General features: G+C 36.9%; 2 protein-coding genes across 2 annotated transcripts; both read left to right on the plus strand.

Annotated features, from left to right (window-relative positions):
* The first annotated feature begins 1,467 nt into the window (after positions 1-1,467).
* On the plus strand, positions 1,468-3,099 carry LOC105042597 (GDSL esterase/lipase At4g10955-like). Its single transcript, XM_010919889.4, has 2 exons — positions 1,468-1,651; positions 1,896-3,099. Exons 1-2 carry the CDS (start codon positions 1,566-1,568, stop codon positions 2,848-2,850), a joined length of 1,041 nt encoding a protein of 346 aa, XP_010918191.1. The 5' UTR covers positions 1,468-1,565; the 3' UTR covers positions 2,851-3,099.
* Positions 3,100-15,215: 12,116 nt separating this feature from the next.
* LOC105042608 (GDSL esterase/lipase At4g10955) lies at positions 15,216-16,931 on the plus strand. The gene is made up of 2 exons (XM_010919897.4): positions 15,216-15,391; positions 15,643-16,931. Exons 1-2 carry the CDS (start codon positions 15,306-15,308, stop codon positions 16,622-16,624), a joined length of 1,068 nt encoding a protein of 355 aa, XP_010918199.1. The 5' UTR covers positions 15,216-15,305; the 3' UTR covers positions 16,625-16,931.
* Positions 16,932-17,849: the final 918 nt, after the last annotated feature.

The following is a 17,849-nucleotide window of genomic DNA, read 5'->3' on the forward strand; positions in this document are numbered from 1 at the left end:
AAAATAAAAATAGTAATAACTAGAATTATAAATATTGACAGTAATATATTAGATTAAAACTAAAAAATTTGATTCCATATAGACTATTAATTTATTCAAAACTTTATTTTTAAAATTTTTAAAATAGTAATAACATCTATGTGTTCCTTCATTATTTATGATTTTCTTACAATATCTTAATTATATAATTCACAAATATTTCATTTATGCTATAATTAAAGGATAATGATGTATTTGATGTAAAAAATTGTTTATATTTTTTTAAATATTTTTATTTTTAATTTTTAGTATAAATTTAGTTGACCTAGTGACCTAAATGACCATATTAGTCTCAATGTAGGTTTAATAACTATGCCTCAGATTCTTAATTACTTATTTGTCTCATGCGATTGCTTGGGTAGATTATGTTCTTGTCTTTACTAGATAAACAAAATATAGATATAACTAATATTCAAATATCAATATCTATTTAAAATAAATAAATATATGCTTAATATTTGATTTATATATATATTTGTTTAAAATAAATATGAATAATAATTTTGATATCCGTTTAATATTTATTTATATCTGTATTTAAATTTATAAAAAAATATAGATATAAATATGGATAAAAAAATTGACTGTTCCAATTGCCAAATTAGTTTCACTATTCTATGGATGACTGGGAAGTTACTTTAATGCCACTACCTGGTCAAGAATGCGATAGAGTGGTGTCATGGTGCTTGCTTTGTGTTCGGTATGGCTCAGAATATTGCTTTTCTTGGTACATTGGGAGCACAAGAATAATGTTGCGAACTTACTCTAGTGTCATTTTTGAGGATAAAATTTTTATGATTAGATCGATCATGAAAAAAATTATGATCGAACCGTCGTCACCAGTCATATTTTCAAAACACGCCGCGAGCGCGTAAATACTAACAAAATAGAAATGGATAAATCCTAGAAATATTTGAACAGTTTTGATAAACATCACGTAACCTCTTAGGGTTTATCCATTTTTATTTTCTTAGTATTTTAACATGTACATAAGCGCATGCGGCGTACTTCAGAAATATGGCAGGCGATGATACTCTGATCATAATTTCTTATATGATCGATCTGATCATAAAAAAATTATTTTATTTTTGGGGTTTGAATCTTATAATTATTATCGATCGAAACGTTACAATAACGGTTGAATCTGTTTGCTTTCCTGTCATTCTTCAGACATATATTTGAATACCCAACTTTGTGAAATGGCATAAAAACAATTTTTTTGCGTTGCGCCTAGCATGATAGATAACATACGAAGAAAAAAGAGTAATTTCCCAGAAATGAAGGTAAATTTATATCTTGAACTCATGAAATAATATTATTTTTTTTTCAGTTCTTCAAATTTATTGCTTCAACACTTTAACTTATATTTTTGTTTTTGTTATGCTTCAGCATTTCCTTCTCTTATCTCTATTATTATAATGTAGGTTTGGGGGAACGCTTCCACCTCCAAGCAAACTCCACGTTTCCTGTATTTTCTGAATTGCCTCTATCTCTCTCTCTCTCTCACTAACTGGTCACGTGAAGAAATGGCTCCGTGGAATACAAAACAAAAGCCTAAAGAAAAGTATGTGTGTGATATCTCAGGGCCTAAACATCTCCCCTCTGCAAATTGGTAAGCTGAATTTTTAGATCAAAAGAAGTATATATGTGTGACGTTCAGTGAATTTTGACTTGCCAGCATACATATAAATCGTGATCATTCAACTCCGGCAAGATGCCAAGATTTCTTGTCATCTAGCTTCACCATAGCCTGATATATAACACCGACCCAGACCCAATCTTTATATATACGTTGCTTGCCCTTCGGTGGACTGGAAATAAATAAATTATACATCTAATTATTTTGCATTCAACAGGGCATGTCCGAGTCATCGGAGAACTGTTGCTGCCTGTTTGGTTCAGGGTGCATACGCTCTGGAGTATGATCGACAGACCCATCAAAACTGTGCACCAGCCTGGTGGAGGAAATTCGATTTTGAACTAAAACACAAGCTTATTGATGCTGCTGATTCATCCATCTTTGGCGCCATTTATGAATTCGAACCCCGACAATATATTCAGAACTCATCATCTGCTCCAAAAATCGTTATTGCATTCCGAGGTACTCTCCTCAGGAAGAAGTCTTTCTGGCAGGATATTAAACTGGATTTGGATCTCTTGATGAACGACCTTTCACGGACACGCCGGAGTGAAATTGCAACGACAGCCGTCGTCGAAATCGCTTCGGCTTATGCAAGCCGGCACTTATGGTTAGCCGGTCATTCTCTCGGGTCAGCCATTGCAATGCTTGCGGGAAAAAACATGGCCAAGAGAGGCATCAATCTTGAAACTTTTCTCTTCAACCCGCCCCACCCATCAAGCATATTTGAATGGATCCAAAACCAGACGGTGAAACAAGCTGTCCATATCTTTAGAAACATTATCGCAGTTGCAGCCGCTTTGGCTAAGAGAGGCAGTCTCGAGAGTTCGCGCAAGTACTTTGCACAGATATCATTTTGGATTCCACATCTTTTTGTGAATTCAGATGATTTCTTCTGCTCAGGATATATTAGATATTTTGAAAATCGGGAATATCTGAAGAACCATGTTGCAGCATGCATTGGGAGGTTGGTAGCAAGGCATCCTTCTATATCTCTATTTGGAAGGCACTCCGAGCCCTTTCACCTCCTTCCGTCTGCAAATTTATTAGTAAGCTCTACCGACCGAAATGTAACAGGATGTCCTGTCAAACGCTTCAAACTGGCACATGGTATCTGTCAATGGTGGAGCCAAGATCTGAGTTTGCAATCCAGTAAGCATCATTACAGTTGATGCTACTCAGATGAAGTGGACTAAATTTTTAATCCATCAACAGAAGAAATCAGTAGACTTGCGTTATACACCTTGCTAGGTGATGCAGGGGGCATAATGAACCAGCCAGGGAAGTCAAGGGAGAATCAATTAAGAGTCTTTGGAGTCATTTAATGCGTTGGTCAGACTTTCTTACCAAGTTGTGTCTTGGAAATGTATTTTCACTGCCCCGTGGTTAGTAGTTTGTTTTGGGAACGTGTCCAAGTCTTATATTAGAAGCTCTAATGTAACTATATGAATCCAATATCTAATATAATATATATATATAAAAAAATCAGATCGATGATCTTTTGATAAGTGATATTCTGAGTGTTTGATAAGTGATATTATTTATTATAATTTAATAGAAAGGATCAGATTGGTGACGACTTTTTGACAATTGACATTCTGAGTGTTTGATAAGTGATATTTCAAGTGTTTAGCATTATTTATTATAATTTAACAAAAAATTTATATTAATTATTAAGAAAAAAATTATTTATTAATTATTTTTAATATTAGATCAATTAATTAATTTCAATAATTATTCTGTTTTGTTGTACAGGATCCGGTACCACATAGTGCAACAGGAAGAAAGAATAAACAAAACAAGAAACACAATATAAATACGTGGATCGGCCTCAAGCCTATCTCCACAGGACGTGCAAGCTTCACTATGAGAGAATAAAACAGAACCAATACAAGAGGAACTCACCACTCAATCTTTGTACAAGAGTCTCTCAACAAGATGTCCCAAAACCCTCGCAAAAGCTCTCTGAAATCTCTCTTGAAGCCTTTTTGCACCTTTAGGACCTCACCAGTTATCCAACGTAATAAACAGCTCGTCAATCAAAGCTATATAGGCTCCAGAATCTCAAAAATACTGTTATACTAGGAATACTGAGTTTCAATCAACCCTAGAACTATTCGTGACCGTCCGATCGTGATCGGCTCACACCAGAGTCGTCCGATCATACACTATAGCCTCAGATCACACCTGATCACGCTCGAAGTCATCCTCAGTCATCTGATCATGAATGACTCACTCCAGAGCCATCGGATCGCATAAAATCACCCATGGACCGTACATAGACCGCGTGATCGATCCATGCGGCCTCCATAGACTGCCCAGCACCCTGCGATCCACGGTAGACCGCATAGTGTGCTGGGCCTGGGCACCCGCGTTGGGCCCGCCCGCATGCTGGGCTGCACGCGTGCGTCCTTCGGACCCGGCTGCACTGTGCATCCCACATCAAATCTCAATAATCTCCACCTCAACTCGATATTCGACCTCCATTTATCTCTAAGAGCCTGTGATCCGTCACCTCCACGTCTTGGGGCATGCCTGCTGTCTCATGGATGGATAAATGTAGGAGTCGAGCCACACCGCTCGATGCTACCTCGATCATGGGCTGTGTCCACTCTGACCAAAGACATGCTCGGAGAAGTCTCCTATAACAATAGGAACTTCACTCTGCGACGTCACCTCTCGTCCTTCCGAGTCTTCCGTCTAGTACCCGATCTACTTCCACCTGGAGCTCTACTTCGCTCTGAGCTCCTCCTGACTCCTAAAGCTCCACCTCGCACTGGACTCTCTGCCAGATAGTAATGCCCTTTCATCCTCTTTTTTTTCTCCAGAATAACCTTATCACCATGCAACACCTTCAGGATTCCTCTACCAGCTACCATTCTGTAGCCTCTCAAATTCAGTCTGCTCAGTGAGATAAGATTGCACCTAAAATCGAGTATGTATCGAATCTCTCCCAATCTTCTCACTACAACATCATGTGTCCTCCAATTGACCATTTCGATGCCTTTGATCGCATAGCTCAATCCATCCGACAGATAAATAGTATCCTCGCTGCTCTCCAGAGAGTCAAACTACTCCTTTCTACAACATACATGATAGGTACATACAGAATTTAAAATTTACTGTTAGAAAGAAGTACATACCTCATCAGATATCTTCATGGCATCACTCTCTGACTCGCTACTGACCGTCGCTATAGTAGCCCTCATCTGATCCCTAAGTTGAGGATAATCTCTGAGTAGATGTCCCAACTCGTTATATCGATAACATCTGGTCTTGCTCAAGTCTCTCATATTGGACTTGGACCGCTCTCATCGCGATCTCCTGTCTCTCTGTCTGCCGCCTTCTGCTCTTCCAAAAACTACTAAAGCTGAGCTACTGCCACTTGAGCTCAAAACTGGGTTCTCTCTCTTGAGAATCTTATTCTGGAGAATCACCGCGGTGATCTCGTCCATCTTGATAGTACTCTTTCTCATTAGAAGAGTAGTCACCAACGACTCATATGAAGGGAGAAGCGACGCTAGCAAAATCAGTGCTTTGGTCTTCTCCTCAACTTTCTCGCTAATATTGAGGAGGTCGATGAAGATCTTCTGAAAATGGCGGAGATGTTCCTACATGCTCTGTCCCTCATTCTTCTGTAGCTGATAAAACTGTCTCTAGAGGAAAAGGGTGTTGATGAAAGACTTTGTCATGTACAACTCTTCGAGCTTCGATCATAGCATCACCGAGAAAATCTCACCAAATATATAGATCACCATCTCATTTGCTAGGTACAAGCAGATTGAACTTATTGCCTGCATCTAGAGCCGCCTCCAATCTTGCACCTCTATGGTAGTTGGCTTTTCCTCGCACAAGAGATTATCTATTAACCCTTGTTGGATGAGCACGTCTTTCACCCTTGCTTGCCACAAGGAGAAATTACTTTTTCTGTCAAACCTGTTGACCTCCATCTTGATTGTGCTCGTCTTCTCTATCTTCTATCTCGATCATCACCACCACAATCTATACTTTGGTACCACTTTGCTCTAATACCAATTATTGTGCTGGATCCGGTACAACACGGTGCAGCAAGAAGAAGGAAGAAACAAAATAAGAAACACAATACAAATATATGGATCGACCTCAAGCCTACCTCCATGGGGCATGCAAGCTTCACTATGAGAGAATAAAACACAACCAATATAAGAGGAACTCACCACTCAACCCTTGTATAAGAATCTCTTAATAAAAAATTTCAAAATCTTTATAAAAGCTCTCTGAAACCTCTCTTGAAGTCCTTCTGCATCTCCAGGACGTCACCAGTTATCCAACACAACAAATGGCTCGTCAATCAGAGATATATAGGCTCCAGAATCTCAAAAATATTGTTACACTAGGAATACTGAGTCCCAATCAATTCTAGAACCATTCGTGACCATCCGATCGTAAGCTACGGAATCAAGAGAGGAGCATTTGTTGAGAAAAAATCTTTCATTCATCTCTTTCCAACAGCTCCAAGTGATTGCCCCAATGAGAGAAAGGATTATAGGTCGGGTGGATGAGGAGAAATTTCTTCAACCCAATTCCAGAATAAGCCTTCAAAATTGCAGTGACATTGAAGAACTCCGAGTTGATTACAGATCACCCTCCACAAGAAAGCAAAGAAGGGATATTCCGAAAATAAATGATCAATTGTTTCTATTGGATTTTGGTATAGCATGCAAATTTCTAGATTTTTTCCAATTTCTCTGCCAATGATATGCTTAGTATTGATTCTGTTCTTTCAACATAACCACAGAAAATACTACACCTTTAGGGGAGCCTTGATGCTCCAAAAGCGGAGCTAAATCAACATTTCATCCCTATAAAGCTAATAAAGTGATACAGAGAAACTAATGAGAATTCACTTTTGGTGCTTGATCTTTATTCAACCTTATCATCTTCATTACTAAGAGTTGTTGATGCAAGTAGTGACCTCAATAGATTCAGTTGATCCTATAGCTCTCTTAAAGGTTGACTAGGAGATTTGATTCTCCATGTTGATGTGTGGGGATTAAAATAGTCAGCCACTATTCCGTTTTTCTTTGAGCAATGAGCATAAAGTAATGGAAACATGAGTTTTAGAGGAGCTTCACAAAGCTAACTATCTTTCAGAATAGAGTTTTTTCTCCATTTCCAACTTTGTAATGAACTCTATTCTAGAATGCTAGGAGGGAGATGATAATGTCTTTCCAAAAATTTGAGAATCTTCAAGGTGGCTTCCAACATATTGAGAATTTTACCATTTGATGATATGCAAACTCAATTTGCTTCTTCTAAGATCTTGGATCATTTGAGATGTATCTCCATCCCTATTTCACAAGATGGGCTGTATTCATCTAACTAATGTTCTTGATACCAAGACCCCCTTACTCCCTACGAGGACATGTGGTTGACCAATTAACCTTGCAGGAAAAAACGCTGGAGGATGTTGAGCCCGTCCATAGAAACGACCTTTTGAGCCTTTCAATCTTCTTGATAACCCAAACCGGGAGCATGAAAAGGGAGAAGTTTCTCTCCTTGGATTATTCTCAATCATTACACCATAAGTTCCATCAGTTGGACCAGCACAATGAATAATCCGTGGCAGCTTATACTGAGCAATTTTACAAGTTGATGAGTCGAATTAATTTGAATGAGACCGATGACCAGCTTGCGGCAAGGTACTTGAGTGGGTCGAAGTTTGGTTTGCAAGGAGAACTTATGATGCATTCTATTCATTCTCTTGAAGAGGCACACCAAATGGCTCTTAATGCAGAAGAGAGATTAACATGGAGTTCTTTTAAGGAGGGGGAAAGTTCCAGGGTGTCAAAAGAGAAGATGACATCATAAGGAAAGAAAACTTCAGCAAGTAATTTTGAGCATCCAAACCCACATGCTTGGGAAGGAAATATGAATAAAGAGAAAGGTGGTTCTTCTTCAAGTATGAAGTGTTTTGGGTGTGGAGAAACAGGGCATCAATCCTATGAATGTCCTAAGCCGAAAGCTGAAGTTAATCTTGTTGAGGAAGAGTATGAAGAGGAAGCAAAAGAGCCAATTTATGATGAGAACCCGAGGGAGAAGTAAAAGAGGAGTATTGGGAACCAGATTTTGATGCTGAAAGTCGTGTCGTTCGCTATGTCATGACCTTCTAATTAAGATGATGTCCAGGGGCTTAGACACAATATTTTTCGCACTTATTGCTTGGGTCATAGAAAGAATTTTTTTTTTGATGATTGACTTAGGTAGTATTGAGAATATGATGTCCAAGACTATGGTTGGAAAGTTGAAACTTCCATATGACCAACATCCCAAGCCTTATAAAGTGAAATTTTCTATTGGAAAATATGAAGACAAGGTTTATTTTGATGTTCTTCCTATGGATGATTGTCATTTGCTTCTTGGAAGGCCATGCAATTTGACCGAGATGCTCAGCATGATGGGAGGACAAAATACATATTCATTTATAAGACAGGGAGTAAAATATGTATTGAACCCTTCTAAAGATATTCCTACACGTGTGCTATTGCACAGCCAAGTTAGCTTGATGTCTTGTAGAGATTTTGAGCCGGTTTGCAAAGGAGAAAAGACGGCAGATGCTTTGGTGACACTTGGGAAGAGTCAAGGAGGTGCAAAAGAGGTACCAAGAGAAGTTTCAAGATTGCTGGACAGAATCTTCAGGCTAGTTTGCCACCTTTTTGTGATATTCAGCTTCCAATTGACTTCATTCCAAGTGCTATCCTTCCTGTTAATATGGCTTGAATTTTGAATATTTTCATGGGTCCGAATTATGATCCGATCTGAAGAGTCCGCATTGTGATCCGAATAGAATATTTTGTGAGGTCTGTAATAAGATCACTATCAAGTATAAATTTCTAATTCCTCATCTTGACATGTTTGACATGCTTGTTGGTGCCAAGGTTTTTCCTCAGATTGATCTTCACAGTGGCTATCTCCAAATCCGTATTCAACCAGGTGGCAAGTGGAAGACGGCCTTTAAAACTGAAGAGGGGTTGTGTGGATGGCTTGTTATGCCATTTGGTGTGGAACCTAGCACTTTTGTTAAACTAGTAACCGTCTTGAAGGAGTTGACGGGCAAGTACGTAGTTGTTTATTTTGATGACAGTTTGGTGTACAGCCAAGACAAGATTAAGCCCCTTGAACACTTGGCTAATGTGTTTGAAGTCCCCCATGAAAACCAGTTTGTATATTAACCTCAAAAATTGTTGTTTTATGATGGACAAGATTGTGTTGTTGGGCTATGTTGTGAGTGCAGAAGTCTTGCAGATGGATGAGGAGAAGATGAAGACTATTTTTAGTTGGCCTACACCTAAAAGTTTCACTCGTACTCGAAGATTTCATGGTCTAGCTTCATTGTACCAATGGTTCATCAAAAATTTCAGTGCCATTGTTGCTCCCATGATGGATATCTAGAAGCATAAAGAATTCATCTGGACCAACGAAGCAAAGAAAAGTTTTCAGCTCTTGAATCAATGCTTGTGGAAGCTCTTCTGCTAGCTTTGCCTGATTTCTCCAAACTTCCCTACTGGATCTGGAATTTAGATCAATTTAATTTGTGAACCAAATTTAATCCATGGGTCTTCAATACTGATATTAGATTAGGATTGGGTTAGGTTATATATCGAACCGATCCATTTGTAGCATTACACACTATTATTTCTACCATGTAAGGCTAGGCACAATTTTCCCATTGGTTCGGATGATTCATGTGGCATCAAAAATGTTCTGGTGGTGCTAAGCTCCATATGATATCAAAAACACATGCGATTTAGGGTTCTGAAGTAGTTCATTTTCCACTTGGAGGTTTAGATAATTATCATACTATAGTTAACATAATGCTTGTGCTTCTCATCAAGCCTGGCATGTTTATTAGCTATGTCACTAGCACTGTTTTTAAGTTTTGATGAAGTTCATGTTCATGATCACTATATTAGTCATTTTTCTTGAGGTTATTTTTTTTTAATTTTTTTTTAATTTTTTTAAGTTGTCTAACCCTAACATTATGGCTAGGTAGAAATAAATCAACAAAATGAGATGACATTCAGAAGTTGAAAGTGGATTGTGATATTATTAAAGAAGATATGTTTCTCGTTAACGAGAGACAGTCCCTTAAAGCCTATACCCATGCTTCATGATAGTTCAATTTTGCAGTTTTGGTAATGTTGGAAATTCTCAGCTATCTTTGAGATCTTACTTATAGTGGTTGTGAATAGGGCTGAAACCAAATCGGATATGGATGGGATACTAGTATATCTATATCTTTTTTTTTTTTTGAGGAATACATGTACGGACACAGACATTGGTTGGATGCAAAAATTCATAGCCATATTTATTTTAAGCAGATATAGATACAAATTGGACACTATAATATACATATAAATACAAATATATAAGTCGGATAATTAAATTTTATGTCTACAGAATCAAATATATTACTAATTGGATGATAAATTAAATTAATAGTATGTTAATATGATTATTTATTTTTCTCAAAAGTTTACGAGTATTATATTAAATTAAATATAGTTACAAATAGACTTAGATATTTGGATATGGATTGAGTAGTTATCTATCCGTATTCGTATCTACTTTTTTTTGATGGATATGCATATAGATATTAGTCGGATACCAAAATTTCTATTGATATAGAATAGATTCGAATCTCAAAATGGATCTGAATGGATATTATTCGATCCATTTTCATCTTTAGCCGCGGGACTAAATAGAATTCCATGATTCTCAGTGACGCAGAAGAGAGTGCGTCAATATTTTCTTCAGAGTAGAATAAAACAAGACGCAGGACGTCCACATCTCTTTTCCAAAAATAAAGTAAATTAGGCAGTCGTCTTTTTGAGCGGAACAAAGCCGGCGTCCGCTCGATTTTACATCCTCCGTTAGTTATCCACCAGAAGAGTCTGTCTATCCTAAAGAAGGAGACCCACATGAAATTCCATGATTCGAGCCAATCCTTTTTTTTTTTAATATATATATACGAGAGCTTGGGGCCCATCTTATCCAATTAAATCAGCCACTAAAACGGCCACTTCGCATCTCTCCCGATATGCCGGAATTTGGACTCACCCCTTTGGTCGGCGGGCCGCACGTGATGATTGTAGCGGCTGATTTAACTGGGTACGTAGTAGAATGCGTAGGAGTTCGGAGAATATGTACTCATTTGCTAGCCAATCTCTTTCTCTCTCTTTCTAGCTGGTTGGTTTGTCATCGAGAAGTGCCTTCCAAGATGGATTTGCACGCATTCAACTATGCTTTATACCTCGTGCCAAACTAGCTTAGTTCTGATTAGAGGAAACAAGAGAGAGTTCTCAAGGTTTAGTTTTCTTAAAATGATACATATTAGAATGCTCATGCTCCGACCGGTCAAGAGGGACAATCGGGTTGAACATAATCAAGTAGCTAAAGGTTTGAATTTGATTCGATTTAAAATATTTAAATTCGAAACTCGATTCGAAATCGATCGAACCTTAGTATCTCAAGCTTCAGCTCGATTTAATACTCGAGATCTACTGCTTGACTCGATTCGGATGCCAATCAAATCATACTCGAATTCGAATTTAAGTTTTAATCTACTTATAGTTAATATTTTTATTATAAATAAAGATAACATTATTAGTAATACATAAAAATACAAATAGGCTTGCGAGCCTTCTAGTTGAGTATTTTGTTATTGGAGCTTGACTCAAAACTATCCGACCTGAAGTCAAACTTGATCGATATTAACCAAGCCTAGTCGAGCTTGAGTAGTTCACAAGCAATCCAGCTCATGTGCACCCCAATGCTAGCCCCACTGATTTATTATAAAGTTGACCGCTCACCAAATATAGAAAAATGCTTTAAAACATCACGAATGTTATGTACATGATGTGCCTTGGATACCCTCTTTGCTAACACCATATGATCGACTAATGGTTGCTCTTCACATGATCTACATTAAAGGCTTCATGAAGTTATTTAAGTCTTCTCTAACAAGCGACGGACACAGCTCAACCCATAATTGGGCATAGTTAAGCCCTACAACATACATAATACATGGGCAATTTTCGAGCAGTTAAGATGCCCATCTCCCTTACTTGATAAAGGACGCCAACCCTCGCCTTTATATAAATACTACCCAGGGGACCTCCAAATACTCTCTCTCTCACGTGTTCTCACTGCCACTCTTGTTCTCTCTCGTTTCCTCAAATCTTTATCATTTTGCCAGTTTCCCCGGAGTCTTTACCTAACCTCGGCGTCGATGGGATTCCCCACCGAACTAACTCCAACAATCCTTTGGTATGGACTTTCTCTCTAATTTAAAAGTCAGACATCAGCGTCAATCTTTTCTTCCGAGCAGAACCCACCACCGACTACTCTCATCAGCACATCTCGTCAGCTGGGAGCTCATCTGACCTCTTCAAGCTCGGGGCTCGGATTTCGACGGCAACCATCGGAAATCATTGGATTAGAATCCTCTTATTATAATTGCAAGCTACCTAACTATATCTTTTGTTGCTATTTCAAGTGAAACTAATTTATCCATCGTATCTAAAGCTCTGAATATGACTAGTATCAAGGTTATAATCGATGTGATTACTTGGATAGTCCTGCCAGGAAGAACTCGAAATAGAAAAACTTTAAAGGGTTTTGACACATCCACATTGTTCTTGTCTTTGAATTGGACTGGAATAAGATTAACTAATCAATATACCACTTAAGGTCATGTATTGGATAAATTCCCAATGCCATGTAGCATCTCTATCTGCGAGTGAAGAGAAAAGCTTCATGCAACAACCATTATTGGCATTTGGTTCGAAGCCGAAAGCATTCCCTAGCTGTTCCCTCCAATAAAAAATAAAAGCGTCTCCCAATTGAAACCAGCAAGGTGCATGAGTGCCATAGTGGTCCGAATATACTAGCTATATTCTAGGGTCAAAGCAATGGTGCATGAGTGCCATAATGGGAATTTGCCTACTTTTCGTTCCATTGCTTTATTCCTGGTCCTTCTCCTTTGCTCTTATCTTCCTAACTTGTATGCCCCTTTTGAAGGCCCCCGACCTTTATATAAACTCGGACTTGTAGGAAACCAACCACAACCTACTACACAGCATTCCGAAGGTATGTATCTAGATCTCTTCCTCACCGTGACCTTTCTCATTTGAAGTAACTTTTTACGATATCTCGTTGTTCGAAAATGATAGGATGCAGCACCCAGTAACCAACGCACATTATGCATCATTTCAACTGGTGAGCCTTGATGCATGGCCGCAAGTTTTTCTATATGACAACCTGTTTTAACAAGCAAGAAATATGATTTCCGCCCCAAAAAATAGCGAAGAAATATGAACGTATAATTATGGAGTCAAACATATAGATATATACGTATAGATGCTGTTGATTTTAGGTTTCATCCGTGGAGGTGACATATTTCTTAGCCTCCTCAATATCCTACAGGTTTTTATCAAGCCAATAATCATGGGTGTGGTTTTCTACGGCATCCCTAACTTCTTGTCATTAACATCACCAGCATCATCATCATGTCATGCTTGTACTTGGATAATCACATGAAAAGTGTGCTACATCAGCGACGATTAGGCCATATGTCTAGAGCTGGAAGTATATCCAACTGCATCTATTTCTTAATCTAGTTCTGGCTCATCCCGAGGTTTCAGCCGGTGACCAACCAACAAATTACAACCTGATTCATATCTTATATTGATAGTTTATTTTACTTATTCATAGGAATAATTTAACACATATTATGATATTTTATATTTTGATCATTATGTTTTTAAAAATAAATTCTTTTTTTGGATAAAAAATTAAAATTCAATATACTTTGTTTTCTTTATACAATATAACTTATTCATGAGAAAAGTCTAAAAGACTTTGAGTGCCACTTCAACTCAAAAGATTTATTAATTCTTTCAACAGCCACTATTATAGAAGTTGCACATGTGAATTCAATTTGATCCACAAATTGGTTAATATTTCATTATTGTTTCAAATTATTTATTCGGGATAAAATAATTCAAAGTATATATTCAATATCCAAATATTTATAGTAATGCAGTAAAATAATAATGGATAAATATAATAAAATTATAAATAAAAATAAAATTTATGATGGAATAATATTAAATAATTATATTAGTTATTAGATAATACATCATATAATAAATATGATATTTATAATAAAATATTAACAATAATATATTTGATTGAACCTAATAATTAGTTTAGAAACAGTTTTGATTCCATAATTAGTAATAATTTCTATGTGTTTCTACATTTATATATGATTTTCTTACAATATCTTAAAACTATGTAATTCATAACTATTTCATTTATGCTATAATTAAAGAGTAATGATGTATTTGATGTAAAAATTATTAATATTTTTTATTTTCAATGTTTAGTATAAACTCGGTCCAACCAATGACCTAAATGACCACGTTAGTCTCGATGCAGGTCTAATAATTATACCTTAGATTCTTAGTCATTTATTTATCGCACGCTATTTTCATAGTGGATTGATTTCTTGTCCTTATGATCATGTAATTAATTCTAATTTTTAACATTTCATTATACTAAAATCTAATTTGTATCTAGATAATATCCCACTTATATCCATATTTAGATAAAAAATATAGATATAACTAATATCTAAGTATCAATATCCATTCAAAACAAATAAAGATATGATTAATATTCGATTTATATCTATTTCTATTTAGAATAAATATAAATACTAATTTTGGTATCCGTTTAATATATGTATTTATGTTTGTATTCATATAAAAAAATATAGAGATATAAATATGAATAAAAAAATTGACTGTTCCAATTACCACAATAAGTTCACCTTCCGTGGATGACTGGGAAGTTACTTTAATGCCACCGCTTGTGCTTCTGGTCAAGAATGCGGTCAAATGGTGTCATGGCGCTTGCTTTGTGTTCGGTATGGTCTAAAATATTGCTTTGCTGGTATATTGGGAGCACAAGCACAACGTTGTGGACTTAACTCTATTGCCGTTTATGGGGTTTGAACCTTATAATTATTGCCAATCGAAACGTTACAATAATGGTTGAAGCTGTTCCCCGTCATTCTTCAGACTAATATATATGGACACCTAACTTTGTGAAACGGCATAGAAACTTTTTTTTTTTCTTTGCCTTGTGCCTAACATGCTAGATAACATAACGAGAAAAAAGAGTAATTTCTCAGAATATATATATATATATATATAAAACATCTTGAATAAGGTAAGCTACCTGGTCATTGATTTAACAGATGACATGGAGGTACTTGACTGACTCATTTATTTTACTACATATATTTATGTTCAAGATTTTAAACAGAGAAAGAAATGAAGGTAAATTTATATCTTGAATTCATGAAATAATATTCTCTTTTTTTTTTCAGTTCTTCAAATTTATTGTTTCCACACTTTAAACTTATATTTTTGTTTTTGTTATGCTTCAGCGTTTCCTCCTCTTATCTCTATTATTATAATGTAGGATTGGGGAAACGGCTCCACCTCCAAGCAAACTCCGCGTTTCCCGTACATTCTGAATTGTCTCCCTCTCTCTCACCAACTGGTCACGTGAAGAAATGGCTCCGTCGAATACAAAACAAAAGCCTAAAAAAAAGTATGTGTTTGATATGTCAGGGCCTACACATCTCACCTCTGTAAATTGGTAAGCTGAATTTTTACACCTAACAAAGTTTATGTCACGTTCAGTGAATTTGACTTGTCAGCATACATATACATCGTGATGACCTGACACAGACTAATTGTTTCAACTCCAGCAAGATGCCAAGATTTCTTGTCAACAACTAGCTTCGCCATAGCTTTACATATAACACCGACCCAATCTTTATAGTTTGCTTGCCTTTCGTTGCATTGGAAATAAATAAATTGTCCATCTAATTATTTTGCATTCAACAGGGCATGTCCAAATCATCGGAGAACTGTCGCTGCCTGCTTGGTTACGGGTGCATACGTGCTAGAGCATGACCGACAGACCCATCAAGAGTGTGCACCAGCCTGGTGGAAGACATTCGATTTTGAACTAAAACACAAGCTCATTGATGCTGCTGACTCATCCATCTTTGGCGCCATCTATGAATCCAAATCCCCTAAATTTATTCAGAACGCATCATCTCCTCCAAAAATCGTTATTGCCTTCCGAGGTACGGTCTTCAAGAAGAAGACTTTCTGGCAGGATATTAAACTGGATTTGGATCTCTTCATAAATGACCTTTCAGGGACACCCCGGTGTAAAATTGCTATGAGAGCCGTCGAAGAAATGACTTCGGCTGTTGCGAGTCAGAACTTATGGTTAGCCGGTCATTCTCTCGGGTCAGCCATTGCAATGCTTGCTGGCAAAAACATGGCCAAGAGAGGCATCAATCTTCAAACTTTTCTCTTCAACCCACCACACCCATCAAGCATAGTTGAATGGATCCAAAACCAGACGGTGAAACAAGCTATCCATATCGTCAGCAGCATTATGGCACTCGGAGGCCCTTTGTTTCAGAAAGGCTGTCTCGCGAGTTCTCGCAGGCACTTTGCACAGATATCATCCTGGATTCCGCATCTTTTTGTGAATTCAGATGATATTATCTGCTCAGGATATATTAGATATTTTGAAAATCGGGAATATCTGAAGAAGAATGTTGCAGCATGCATTGGGAGGTGGGCGACAAGGCATTCTTTTATAGCTCTAGCATTTGGAAGGCACTCCGAGCCCTTTCACCTCCTTCCGTCTGCAAATTTATTGGTAAGCTCTACTGACCGAAATGTAACAGCATGTCATCTCAAACGCATACTACTGGCACATGGTATCGGTCAATGGTGGAGCCAAGATCTGAGTTTGCAATCCAGTAAGCATCATTACAGTTCATGCTACTCAGATGAAGTGGACTAAATTTTTAATCCGTCAACAGAAGAAATCAGTAGACTTGCGTTATATACCTTGCTAGGTGATGCAGGGGGCATAATGAACCAGCCATGGAAGTCCAGGGAGAATTAATTAAGAGAGTCTTTGGAGTCATTTAACGTGTTTGTTTGACTTTCTTAGTGAGTTGTGTGTTGGAGATGTATTTTCGCTACCTAGTGGTTGGTAGTTTGTTTGGGAATGTGTCCGAGTCTTGTATGAGAAGCTTTAATGCAAAAACTATATGAATATCAATGAAGACAATGAACGAGGCAGAGTTTCCTTCCGATCCAGAAAATATTTCTCAGCAAGTCTTCTTGCTTCTTAGAGTGATTCTTCCGAACAAATCAAGCATGTGTGGCATCCCATGGGACGTATCTTTCTCCTCTTAGTCGAAATTTGAGCCATCCCTGTGGACTTCCTCCACCCGCTTCAAGTTGGCATCAGGGTCTAATTTTTCTGTTTTATTGATGAACGACCGTTGATGCCTCGTGGGCGAGGAAGCAGAGGACGCTTTTTTTTTTTTTTCTTCTTCTTCTTTTTATGAATAAAGGAGGTTGTAACCGTTGGAACAGGACTTAAAAAATTTCTGAGATGATTTAAAAAATTTAAAAAAATTAACAAAATTTTACTGTAAAAAAATTATAAATGACTTACAAAATATCAGAAAATAAAAATGCTCAAATTCAGGAGCATGTTAGACACTTTTTTAAGGTGTATTTTCGTCCTTCGTATAGAAAAATTCAAAAAAATCATCTCAAGATATAACTAGGATTCTTCACTTGCGAGCATAATCATGGAGGAGGTTGATAAAGATTCTTTCAATACCAAAAAAAATAATTATAAAATAAAAGATTTAAAGAAAAAAAGTCAAAAGAAAGAGAAGCAAAAACTTAGATGGGATGTATAAAATCAGATCTTAAGAGCATGATAATGAAAAGATTAATGGCATCATAAATATTTAAATGGTAAAATTAAAAGATAAGTCTAAAATATTTGAAGAAAAATTTTAGAAAAATTTTGAGTTTTTGATTTTGGATTCCCTCCAACAATAACCATACTATATTTTATTAAGACAAAATTTTAAATGGATTTACAAGAAGTAGAGGAAGTTAATTTGTAGGCGGAGGTGGATGAATTACGTTGTTCCAATTAACTTTTGCAACAAGCCTGTAGCTACTCCAAGATTGTGTGGGATCTCCTCTTATATGATATG

This window comes from Elaeis guineensis, chromosome 2, assembly GCF_000442705.2.
Source record: "Elaeis guineensis isolate ETL-2024a chromosome 2, EG11, whole genome shotgun sequence".
NCBI lineage: Eukaryota > Viridiplantae > Streptophyta > Magnoliopsida > Arecales > Arecaceae > Elaeis > Elaeis guineensis.